General features: G+C 36.5%; 1 protein-coding gene across 5 annotated transcripts in view; it reads left to right on the top strand.

Moving 5' to 3' along the window:
• RBBP8 (RB binding protein 8, endonuclease) overlaps positions 1–13,118 on the top strand; it is an 82,548-nt gene that overhangs the window by 54,648 nt on the left and 14,782 nt on the right. For all 5 annotated transcript variants that reach the window (XM_086372278.1, XM_086372277.1, XM_086372279.1 and 2 more), the window contains 7 exons: positions 1,256–1,431; positions 3,797–3,901; positions 5,286–5,371; positions 6,902–7,014; positions 8,309–9,188; positions 9,271–9,397; positions 11,370–11,458. In XM_086372278.1, coding sequence (XP_086228404.1) covers positions 1,256–1,431; positions 3,797–3,901; positions 5,286–5,371; positions 6,902–7,014; positions 8,309–9,188; positions 9,271–9,397; positions 11,370–11,458 — 1,576 coding nt within the window. The remainder of the gene's footprint in view (positions 1–1,255; positions 1,432–3,796; positions 3,902–5,285; positions 5,372–6,901; positions 7,015–8,308; positions 9,189–9,270; positions 9,398–11,369; positions 11,459–13,118) is intronic.

Raw genomic sequence — 13,118 nt, 5'->3', positions numbered from 1 at the left:
TAAAAAGCAGAGACATTACTTTGCCAACAAAGGTCCATCTAGTCAAAGCTATGGTTTTTCTAGTAGTCATGTACGGATGTGAGAGTTGGACTATAAAGAAAGCTTGAGTGCCAAAGAATTAATGCTTTTCAACTGTGGTGTTGGAGAAGACTCTTGAGAGTGCCTTGGACTGCAAGGAGATCCAACCAGTCCATCCTAAAGGAGATTAGTCCTAAGTGTTCATTGGAAGGACTGATGTTGAAGCTGAAAGTCCGATACTTTGGCCACCTGATGTGAAGAGCTGACTCATTCGAAAAGACCCTGATGCTGGGAAAGATTGAGAGCAGGCAGAGAAGGGGAGGACAGAGGATGAGATGATTGGGTGGCATCACCGACTCAATGGATGTGAGTTAGGGTAGACTCCGGGAGTTAGTGATGGACAGGGAGGCCTGGCGTGCTGCAGTCCATGGGGTCGCAAAGAGTCGGAGATGACTGAGCGACTAAACTGAACTGAAATGAAAACTTACTGATTCTCTTGTCAGTGTTTAACACTGGTCCCTTCCTTTCCATACCTATCTTCAGAATTCTAGCTCAAACCTGCAGATGCTCCTGCCTAGACTATTACAGCCACTGCCCCCTTTCTTTCTGTCCCAGCCAATCTTGCACAGTCCTGCTGCTAGACTGTCACATTACTGCCATCTCTAAAACCTTAATTCCTTTCCTCTTGCTTTCTAAATGATGTGCATACTTAACTCGAGGCTCTCCTTCATGTAGTTCCAGCATGTCCCTCTCTAACACAAGTACACGGTACTACTGCCTGCCTTTCTCAAACTTGCAGGATCCTCTATGGATTTTCTCTGCCGTTTAAAATTCTTTTAATTTTCGCCTGAAGTACCACCAACTACACTTTCTACTTCACCTCTCACAATAATATTTTCCACCTGGTATTCTAGTCATTTGAGTATATCTCTGATCCTTGTATTTAGGAATGTTAGATGCAAGGAATTATTTCTCTTCCAACTTCATACCTGTGTTTGGCTGCTGTTGTTTATTCACTCAGTCTTCATGTCCTACTCTTTTGCAGTCCCATGGACTGCAGCCCACCAGGCTCCTCTGTCCGTGGGAGTTTCCAGGCAAGGATACTGGAGTGGGGTGCCATTTCCTCCTTCAGAGGGTCTTCCTGAGAGTGTTCTGCTATAGCTCATACTATGTGGTAGATGTTTTAATAAATATTTATTGAACTGATTTTCTTTTAATTATCCTTATTTTCCACTAGGAATGATCAACCACATAAAGCAACTGATCTTGAATCTGAGGAAGATGTTATTCCAGATTCACCAATAACAACCTTTTCATTTTCTGGCACTAATCGGCTACGAAGAAAGGAGAACCTCCGCGTCCGATATATAGAGCAAACACATGCTAAACTGGAGCACTCTGGCTGCGCACATGGTGAGGATTAGAGTTGTAGCTTAGTTACCCAGTTCTGTTTTAAAAAAAAAAAAAAAAGTTTTCATCTATTGTTAGGAAGATAGTCACTGTTCAGGGTAACGTACATTACAACCATAACCTTAACTTCCGTCAGTGAAGTGACTGGGCAGGTATCTTCTGCCTGTGTTATGTATAGACATGATTTGCTCATCTGAATATATAAACACTCAGCATTTTACAAATGTAGGGAATAGTTTTTTCCTTTTTGTTTAAAAAATATCCCTATGTGTATATCTGAGTGGGATACAATGAAAGAGGAAGGTAGGCTAACATTGAGTTCCACCTCCTGTATGGTGGTTATTATGCTGAGTGATTTGAATACATTATTACTGTATTTTAACTCTCACAACAGGATTGTGGGGTAGCTTCTAGCATCTTCGTTTTATAGATGAGGAAAGATTTGTTCCTAAAAGGACTTAAATAGACTGTCAAGTGGATGCGTCAAAATTCAAATATAGATCTTCCTGCCTCTAAATTTTTGTACTTTGGAAGTATTATCCATAGCTACTCCCATCAAAGCTTTAACTACCTATTTTTAATTTTTCTAATGTGTAGTACTTGGTGGTAAATCAGGAAATGGTTTTATAATGTTTCTAGTTTGTGGCTTATCAGTGGCATATTTCTTAATTCTAGGCGCCATTTCTGGTAAATGCTTTGAAACTACATTTTCATGTAGTCCTGAAATTTATCCTGTGGTGTGTCACAGTGCTCATTCCTTTTAATATTTATTCTAATATTATTTCTAATTATTTCTAATATTTATTCTAATTTAATATTTATTTAATATTTAAGTAAATCAGTAATTAGAACTTCCATCTTTAACCTAAACTCTTTGTAACAAGGAAAGCATTTGAGGAGAAGGAGTATATCTAGTCTTAGAGATATTTTTATAATGCAGATAAATTGTTGACAGTAGCTCTGCCTTTAAAAGAAAATAGTAGTCTTAATTTTTGATATTGGAAAATTGACACAGTTTTTCCCCATTTTATATGAGCTTGCATCACCATCTAGTGGAAAACAAAAGCATTGTTAAAAATCTTACACATAATTAGGAGCTAAAGTAAAATGTAACATCTTGGATCTAGAATGAACATTTGTGGGCCTTTTAGTCTGGTATCATATAGGACATGAATAACCACAGATAAGCATCAGCATAGTTTAGATCATGTTTAAATCTATCTGAAAGAATATCCAGAAAAACAAATCACAGCAATTTTCTTTTTCAGGAAAGTCATCTTGTACAAATGCTCTTGGTTTCTCTCTTTGTTATATGAGAATAACTTGTAACTGTTTAAAACCATGTCAGTTTTAATCTTGTTCTGATCATTTTTACTTGGACTATGAAATTTTGGTTTTAAAATATCACTTTTGAGCCATGCAAATTATTTTAAAACTAATTTAATGACTAGTTACTCCTTTTCTTTGTCTAATACCCATGCTTGTTTATTTTAAAACGTGTGTTTGTGTGTTAACCACTCAGTCATGTCCGACTCTTTATGGCTCCATGGACTATAGCCCACCAGGCTCCTCTGGCCATGGAATTCTCTGGGCAAGAATATTGGAGTAGGTTGCCATTTAGTGCTTTTTAAGGATAAGTTCTAGTTATAATTAGTAAAAATCTATTCCCCTTTACTTTGTCCTTCTTTTGGTTTTCTTTGAATTAAATCCTTAAATAGTGGAATGATTTCTGATAAAGCATGTTTCAGATTTCCTTCCAGATGTATAGAACAGTCTTATGGACTCTGTGGGAGAGGGAGAGGGTGGGAAGATTTGGGAGAATGACATTGAAACATGTGAAACGTCATGTATGAAACGAGATGCCAGTCCAGGTTCAATGCACGATGCTGGATGCTTGGGGCTGGTGCACTGGGACGACCCAGAGGGATGGTGTGGGGAGGGAGGAGGGAGGAGGGTTCAGGAGGGGGAACACATGTATACTAATTAAATAATTTTCTATTAAAGAAAAAAAAAAAAAGATTTCCTTTCAGAAAATGAAAACTCTGAAATAAAGACGAAAAGCGATATGATGCAGTATTCATTGCAAATGAACCCACTGATTTCCACAAGGAAAGGTCACCTTAAAATATTACAACACTAGAAGGCTTAGGTCAGAAGAAGTTTGTCTGTTCCAGTCCTCTTCTCCCCCACTGTCTTAACTTCCAACTTTTTTTCTTAGTGAAACTAAAGGAATAACCTCTTTATTAGACTGTTAAAGTTATGTCAATAAAATAAACTTCCAGTGCATTTAAAGATAGATTTGTATTGGCATGTTAATTTTATCATGATTGTTTGTTTATTTATAATCTCTCCTGTTTTTTTCCCTTAGAATTGAGAACAGTACCAAAGTCTTCAGCTCATCCACAACATAAACCTAAGGAAAGTGAAATTCTAGTGGCTGACACTTGTGATCAGAGTCAAGCTCCAGTGGCTAGTAAGCAAGATACTAAGATTATAAATTGGTGGGCAAGAGTGGCCAACCATGTAAATTTAGACAATATTTTAAAATATTTTCCATATAATTTTGTTTGTATTACTTGTTTAGTAGTCTTTTTCACATTGGAAAGTAATGTATCCTGTTATTAGTTCATATTAATATCCGTGGGCTTCCCTGGTGGCTTAGATGGTAAAGAATCTGCTGGCAGTGCAGGAGACCCAGATTCGATCCCTGGGTCAGGAAGATCTCCTGGAGAAGGGAATGGCTACCCACTCCAGTATTCTTGCCTGGAAAATTCAATGGACTGAGAAGCCTTATCCATTTTAATACAAATTGTTAGTAATTTTAAGTAAATAAGGCTTTACTATGGTTTACTCATTCATTCAACAAGTATTTGAGTGCCTACTGTATACCGGGCACTAAACAAAATGTTTAACCTCATAGAGCTTACAATCTCGTTGGGGGAGAATGAAAGTAAATATATGTTAGAGGAAACAGGACTCTAAAGAAAAATAAAGCAGGGTAAGAAGAGATTTTAGAAAGTTTCACCTTAAAAAAAGTAACATTTGAGCAGAGACTGAGGGAAGAAGGTGAGTCATGTGGATTTCAGGGCAAAGGGCATCCCAGGTAGAGACATCAGTGAGCACAGAGGCCTTGATGTGAGGTGCTCTTTGGTTTGTTTGAAGAACATTAAGGAGCTCTTTGTGGGCAGGGCAGAGTGAGTGAACGGGAGATTGTTTTGGGCAACTCAAGAGGAAAGAGACTGGTAGCTGGAGGTTTGCAGGATGGAGCTGAGGGTTGCAGGATGGAGCTGAGGGTTGGTTAGAAATCAGGAGTTTGTTTTTGAAAATATATTGTTTCAGATACTGAGTAGACATTCAGGTAAATATTTTGATGGGTAGGTGAATGTGAATATAGATGAGTCTAGGATAGAGGTTGTTAGCATGTAGGGGAGATCTGAAGCCATGAGACTGGGTGAGATTGCCAAGCAAGTGAATGATGATGGGAGAAGTAGTTCCAATACTTAGACACAAGGCTGTCCATCATGGAAAGGAGTGGTTCTCAACTGTATTGTATTGTCACTCCCAGTCTAAAAGCCGTTTTAGACTTTTTTTCCCCCTCCAATTACTTCCTCCATGGAATTTTAATATAGGACAAGAAATCCATTTAATTATATATTTTTAATGATAATTTTTTCAGTGGCAATAAGCCTGCAACATACTGCAATTTATAGTATTTCTGGCTTTATAAAACAAAATTTTTAAAATTGTTCAATGCCATTTTGTAAAGTGGTCCTTTGAGCTTTTTATTTGCTTTTTTGTACGTTTTCATATGGCTAGTTTCTACAATTGTATAATTGTGTTTTTTCCCTTAAACTTAGAACCACATGGAAAAAGCAGTTATACTCCTGATAATTTAGCTACAGTAGTTGCTGAAACACTTGGACTTTGTGTTCAAGAAGAATCTGTAAGTAATTGTTTAGTTTGGTAATACATATGAATTAATGTCCTTTGAAGTCAGTTTTTAGAGAATTAAGCAAGAGAAAAAATTTTTTATCCAAAGATTATTAGATAAATAGAACAAAATTGATGTCACTAGAAAAGGCCCATTTATATTATTCAATCCAGGCAGTTGCAGAAAACTCTACAAGTCTTTAGAATTCTTGGGATATAGGTTATGGGTTGAGTCAGAATTTATAGGGAACTCTGCTCAGTGTTATATGGCAACCTGGATGGGAGGGGAGTTTGGGGGAGAATGGATACATGTGTATATATATATGGCTAAGTCCCTTTGCTGTCCACCTGAAACTATCATAACATTGTTAATTGTCTATACTCCAATAAAAAGTTAAATAATGAAAAAAAACTTAGCTTAGAGGATTTAGCTAAACCTCTTCCCTGTCCTCTGTCCTCCCTACCCTGTTCCAACTTAAAGAGGAGATTTAAACCTTTAGATTGAGTTCAGAATTTATTGGGTCTTTTTGACATCCTTTAAACTGGGCTTTGATTTGGAAAACAGACTAAATTCTTATGTCTACTACAAATGTTTTAATTCATCTTTGTCCTTACAAATGCCAGTCCAGTTAGACCACATCCTTAGGGATTGAGTCAGAAATTAACCCCATGATTTTCTTTTCATTATTTAGTGCTTCCTTATATCAGATACATTCACTATTTTTCTTAACCAATCTCTAAAAAATGGAAGCCTTGAATTCATCAATCTTAGGAAGCTTCATTTTGATACAGCTTTGAAACCTATCCCTTTGCTTTAGTCAGTAAATGTATATAGGCTCTTAATAAAGTTTTCTTGCTGTTGAATTTCCAAAATTGAATTGACTTTTGACTACATTTGAATTTTTTTTTGTGGGGGCGGGGTGGGATGGGGTTCTTTCTAGTTTTAAAATTGACTTCAAGTGATGGTGGTTAGTTTTTACCTTTTGAACTCTAAACATGTTTTAACTTTTTAAAATCCCCTCCTACCAGTAAACTTGGCATGTCAGTAGTTTAGATACCAAATCTATTGAGGGAACTGATCTCTAAAGATTTGCTGCTCAGTGTGATCCACAGGCCAACAGCATCTTCATCCCTGGAAATTTGTGAGAGAGAGAAAATCTTAAACCCAGCACAGACCTACTGAAAGAGAACTTATGTTTTCATAGGACCCTCAGTTGATCTGTGTGTATGCAAAAGTTTGGGAAGCACTGCTCTTTAAATATCCTTTTAAATTTGTCTCCTATAAGTATAAATAATCATCTCTGTTCCCTTCCTTTCATCTAACTAATCTGGTTTTTTAGAATTAGCAATTATCAGTCTGCTTTCTGTCCTTAAGAATTTACATATTCTGGATAACTTACTTAAACGGAATTATATGTGTCTTTTGGGTCTGGCGTCTTTCACTTAGGCTATTTTCCAGTTCATCTGCATCACAATATGTATCAGTATTTCATTCCTTTTTAAGAATAATCGTCCATTGTATTTATGTACTTTATTACTGAAGGAATCTCGAGGCCCTCAGAGCCCTCTTGGTGATGAGCTCTACCATTGTCTGGAAGGAGATCACAAAAAACAAGCTTTTGAGGAATGTAGAAGAAATAGTGAAGATAATTTAAGGTAATTTGGGGCACTTTGGTAAAAACTTATAAACTGTTAATGAAATTCCATTGCAGCGAGTTCCACAGATTTAAACTATTTCTCTCCCTCAGCTTGTTATTCTGGTTGTATTTTTATTTAAAAAAAATATTTCCTCCAGTTTATGACCTGTTGAGGGCTTTTTGCGTTACTATAGAGATCGGGATGTTACTATTAGGTTCTTTCTGTACTTCTGTCAAGCAGTGCTTCAGAGGTCCCAGCCTCATCTCTTTTTAGGATCCAGTCATCCCTCCTGGATTTGTATTTTCTAAAACTGAATGTTGTATGAAATCCATCATTAGCTCTGATGAGCATTCAAGATTGGGATACACTGTTGCTTTTACTGATTTTAGAACATCCATTAACTAACAATACTATATTTATGTAGCATTTTGCTTCTTTTTTAAATACATACATCACATTTAATTGTCATTATACTAAGTCATTAAAGTAGGTTTTATTACCCCCATATTTTACAGTCAACATAAATGCAGCCGCACAGAAGTTAAATGTCTTTAAGGCCACACAACTATTAAGTGGGCTTCCCGGGTGGTGCTAGTGGTAAAGAACCTGCCTGCTATTGCAGGAGATGTAAGAGATGCGGGTTCAATCCCTAGGTTGGGAAGATTTTCCCTGGAGAAGGGCATGGCAACCCACTCCAGTATTCAGTATTCTTGTCTGGAGAATCCCATGGACAGAGGAACCTGGTGGGCTACAGTCCGTAGGGTCACAAAGAGCCAGACATGACTGAAGCGACTTAGCCTGCACGCACAACTATTAAGTAAGAAAGTTGGGGCTCTTAGCCATTCCACTTCTTCAGACTTAACCCTAATGATCTTTCTACTACCCCAGATGTCTCCTCTGCTACAGGCAGGCTGGGTCATGAGTTATGTTCTGTAGTATAAGAATTTTGTTTCTTGGAGTTAACTCTTGATAAGATTTCATAACAACAAAAGAATTTGAGATTTGTTCAAATATTTTCTTACATAGTGAATTTATTTAAGTTACTTAGGAAAAATATTTATGGATAGGAGTATCATGGTTACTGAGATAGGTTTGCTGTATCATTTCCCTCTGCTTTCTGTCAGCCAAATAAAGAGAAGCCAGCAACTGTATTGTATCTTAAATTTTGGTCAATGATCTGCTTCTAATATGTGGATAAAACCTTACTGTTAATAATTCTGTATTAGCAAAAGTTTTCTCATTATGCTTATCTTTTAATTTTTACCCTGTTTCTTTAATAGGAAAAAAGTTTTACCACTCTTTATTTTTTTAGGTTTTCAGATTCAAAGACTCCTTTTCAAGAAGAATTGACTACTCGGGTATCATCTCCTGTATTTGGAGCTCCCTCTAACGTGAAAAGTAGTTTAGGTTTGAATACAAGTTTGTCCCCTTCTCTTTTAGAGACTGGGAAAAAAACCCATCTGAAAACAGTGCCCCTCAGCAATACTTCTGCTCCTGGACCAGAGAAACCTAGATCAAAATCTGAAGATGGAACCCTCATCACACATCATCTTCTTGGGACTGAAGTGAACAAGATCCCTAGTCAGTCATCTTCTAATAAGCAGATGCTTATAAATAAAAATACAAGTGAACCCATAAGTGAGCAGGGTAATATTGGTCACAGTAAAGATACTGATAGAGATAAACATGTGGTACCCCTGAAGTCACTGGGAGGCAGAACCAAAAGGAAGAAAATTGAGGAAGAAAGTGAAGATGAAGTAATCTGTCCCCAAGCCTCCTTTGATAAAGAAAATGCTTTTCCTTTTCCACTGGATAGTCATTCTTCCATGAATGGAGACTATGTGATGGATAAACCTCTGGATCTGTCTGATCGCTTTTCAGCAATCCAACGTCAAGAGAAAAGCCAAGGAAGTGAGAACTCTAAAATCAGATTTAGGCAAGTGACTCTCTATGAGGCTCTGAAGCCCATTCCAAGGGACCCTTCCTCAAGCCGCAAGGCCTTGAGCGGGAGCTGTGGGCTAACCAAAGACTCCCCAGAAGAGCCCTGTTTACAGGAGTCCCTTTTCCAGTCCTTGAGTAAATCTCCAGATAATAAAACACTGTTACAAATAAAGGAAGAAAACCCAGTATTTAAAATCCCTCTTCGTCCACGTGAAAGTTTGGAGACAGAGAATCTTTTTGATGACACAAAGGTATGTGTTCAATATTCAAAGATTTTGATTAAAATGGTAGTTTGTGATTTTTCCTAGATGCTAATAATTTTTTCTGTTTTAGGGTGCTGGTTCTCATGAGCCTATAAAGATAAAAACCAGATCAGTCCGTGGAGCATGTGAAGTTGCATCAGTTCTTCAGTTAAATCCATGTAGAATTGCTAAAACAAAATCTCTACAAAACAACCAAGGTATGTAAACTATAAATAGCATTTCTACTCTCTTTTTAATGAATTTATATTGAGTATTGTAATTTATTATTTACATTCTTTTGATAGATTTCATTGTTTCTGGAAAAAATAGTTTATCTCTGTGTGTTTCTGTGTTTATAGCACAGTTCTTACTGGTTTCACCTTAAAATTTTCCTGTTCTTCTACTTTTTGAAAAAATAAATTGATTTTAATAAATTGATTAAATAAATTGATTAAATCTTTAATAACCTACTTTTATAGGTGATTTTATAGATTTAATTCTTTTATGTAGTTGTTTCTTGTTTTCTTTACAAAAAGAAAGCTTTAAAAATTTAAACTATACAGATTTTTAAAATATAAAAAGTAGAAATTTATCATCCAAACCTTGTTCCTCACCGTATAGATAGCCAGTCCTTTTTTTGTATTTACATATATATATCTCTTAACTAGTTGTATATACAAATTTATATGGGTTTTTAAACTTGTTGTTTGAAAACATTGTTTGCCCTTTCATAATTTTGCTGTGTTTTGAAGTCTTCTTGGTTTTTTTAGCTCCCAAATATTTCTGTACTTCATATGCAGTATTTATTCCATATTGGAAACATTCCTTCATCTGCGTTTATTTTCCTTTTTTCCTGAAGTTCATTCTTTAGTAATTCTTACAGTGAGGGTTTCAGTCTCTATATGAAACATTTATCCCTGAATTTTTTTTTAATCTTTTTGTTTTTATTTTTATTTTTTCCGTGATTGCTCTAGGGATTATGGTATACTTACTTAACCTTTCACAATCTACTTTTGAGTTTATACTGTACCACTTTATGCTCTATAACTGTACCTTATGTAGTTGTCATGTATATTAATGTACATTGAAACCTCCTCCAGTGTTAGTTTTAACTTAAATTTTTTTTTATTGAAATAAAAATCAGTCATTAAAGTGTACAATTTGGTGGTTTTATGTAGTCACAATTGTGTCACCATCACTGTACTCTTAGGTTTAGAACATTTTCATCACCATACAAAGAACAGTACCTGCTTGCTAGCAGTCACCCTCCATTTCTCTCTCGTCTTCCTCAGTCCTAAGCAGCCACTTAATCTACTTTCTGTCTCTATAGATTTGCATATTCTGAAGTATTCATATAAATGGAATTGTACAATATGTGATATTTCATGACTTCTTTCACTATTTCAGTTTTTTCACTGTTACAAGTAATGCTGGTTTGAACATTGATATATAATTTTGTGTGGATGTAAGTTTCATTTTTCTTGAGTTATACCTAGAAGTAGAATTGGTGGGCCACATGCTAACTCTGGGGCTTCCCTGGTGGCTTAGACGGTAAAGAATCTGCCTACAATGCGGGAGACCTGAGTTAGGAAGATCCCCTGGAGGAGGGCATGGCAACCCACTCCAGTATTTTTGCCTGGAGAATCCCCATGGACAGAGGAGCCTGGTGGACTACAGTTCACGGGGTTGCAAAGAGTCAGACAGGACTGAGCGACTAAGCACAGCACATGCATGCTAATTTCTTTTTCCAAAGGAGCTACATCAGTTTGTATTCCTACCAGCAGCATGTGAGAGTTCCTGTTTCTCCATATTCTCACCAACACTTGTTTTCATTGTCCATCTTTTTGATTCTAGCCATCCTGTGGGTGTGAAGTTATTAATATGTCTCAACTGTGCTTTTGGTTTGCCTTTTCTTTGATGGCTAATGATGTTGAGCTTCTTTTCATGTGCTTACTGGCCATTTTCATTTTCTTTAAAGGATTGTCTATTCAGATCCTTTGCTTATTCTCAGTCAGAGTAATTGTCTTATTATTGAGTTGTGAGAGTTCTTTATGTATCCTCACTGCAAGTCCTTTATTAGACACATGATTTGGAAATATTTTTCTCATTCTGTGAGTCCTATAATGTTTTAAAGTGATGAGAATTTTAAAAATCTGTTTTTAATTGTGTGTTTTTTTCTCCTTATCTAAGATGTATCCTTTGAAAATATCCAGTGGAGTATAGATCCAGGAGCAGACCTTTCTCAGTATAAAATGGATGTCACTGTAGATGATACAAAGGTGAGGTAGAAAGTAGAACCAGAGCCCGTGTGGTTATTCCCATGTGTTGTTAGTCACCCTGCCCCCCGATTCATTCTGTGACCTTGAGACAGTCACACACCTCCTATAACCTTCATATATTTATTCAGAAACGTACAAAATAATAACATTTATTTTCCAATTTTATGGTATTTTTGAATGGGTAATAATACTTTCTGACTTTTTAGAGACATTTGCTGAAAAATACAGTTTTAAAATAATGTCAAATGCTAATTACATATTAAATAACTTTATTTTTTATCAAAGTAATCTATTGTATGCATTGATTAACTTAACATACCTTCAAGAAGTAAATTTCATTTTTCCTAGTTGGCTGTTTCTTTAAATGCTGTGTATTTTCTTTTGAGTTAAAATTCATAGCAGAAATTATTTTTTGGCTTGTATTTAGGCTCTACATAGTTTGAGAAGTTCTCTTGCACATGGTAGCATATTAATAAAATATTTAACAGTTGCTAGAGTAAGAGAAAAGGAAAGATATAAGCATCTGAATGCAGAGTTCCAAAGAGTAGCAAGAAGAGATAAGAAAGCCTTCTTCAGTGATCAATGCAAAGAAATAGAGGAAAACAACAGAATGGGAAAGACTAGAGATCTCTTCAAGAAAATTAGAGATACCAAGGGAACATTTCATGCAAAGATGGGCTCGATAAAGGACAGAAATGGTAGGGACCTAACAGAAGCAGAAGATATTAAGAAGAGATGGCAAGAATACACAGAAGAACTCTACAAAAAAGATCTTTACGACCCAGATAATCACGATGGTGTGATCACTGACCTAGAGCCAGACATCCTGGAATGTGAAGTCAAGTGGGCCTTAGAAAGCATCACTATGAACAAAGCTAGTGGAGGTGATGGAATTCCAGGTGAGCTATTCCAAATCCTGAAAGATGATGCTGTGAAAGTGCTTCACTCAATATGCCAGCAAATTTGGAAAACTCAGCAGTGGCCACAGGACTGGAAAAGGTCAGTGTTCATTCCAATCCCAAAGAAAGGCAATGCCAAAGAATGCTCAAACTACAGCACAATTGCACTCATCTCACACGCTAGTAAAGTAATGCTCAAAATTCTCCAAGCTAGGCTTCAGCAATATGTGAACCATGAACTTCCTGATGTTCAAGCTGGTTTTAGAAAAGGCAGAGGAACCAGAGATCAAATTGCCAACATCCGCTGGATCATGGAAAAAGCAAGAGAGTTCCAGAAAAACATCAATTTCTGCTTTATTGACTATGCCAAAGCCTTTGACTGTGTGGATCACAATAAACTGGAAAATTCTGAAAGAGATGGGAATACCAGACCACCTGATCTTCCTCTTGAGAAATCTGTATCCAGGTCAAGAAGCAACAGTTAGAACTGGACATGGAACAACAGACTGGTTCCAAATAGGAAAATGAGTGTGTCAAGGCTGTATATTGTCACCCTCCTTATTTAACTTATATGCAGAGTACATCATGAGAAACACTGGGCTGGAAGAAGCACAAGCTGGAATCAAGATTGCCGAGAGAAATATCAATAACCTCAGATATGCAGATGATACCACCCTTATGGCAGAAAGTGAAGAGGAACTAAAAAGCCTCTTGATGAAAGTGAAAGTGGAGAGTGAAAAAGTTGACTTAAAGCTCAACAT

Source organism: Bos grunniens, chromosome 24 (genome assembly GCF_055505025.1).
Source record: "Bos grunniens cultivar Pamir isolate PY7600 chromosome 24, Bosgru_T2T1.0, whole genome shotgun sequence".
Lineage (NCBI taxonomy): Eukaryota > Metazoa > Chordata > Mammalia > Artiodactyla > Bovidae > Bos > Bos grunniens.
This window is presented reverse-complemented; position numbering and strand designations above follow the sequence as displayed.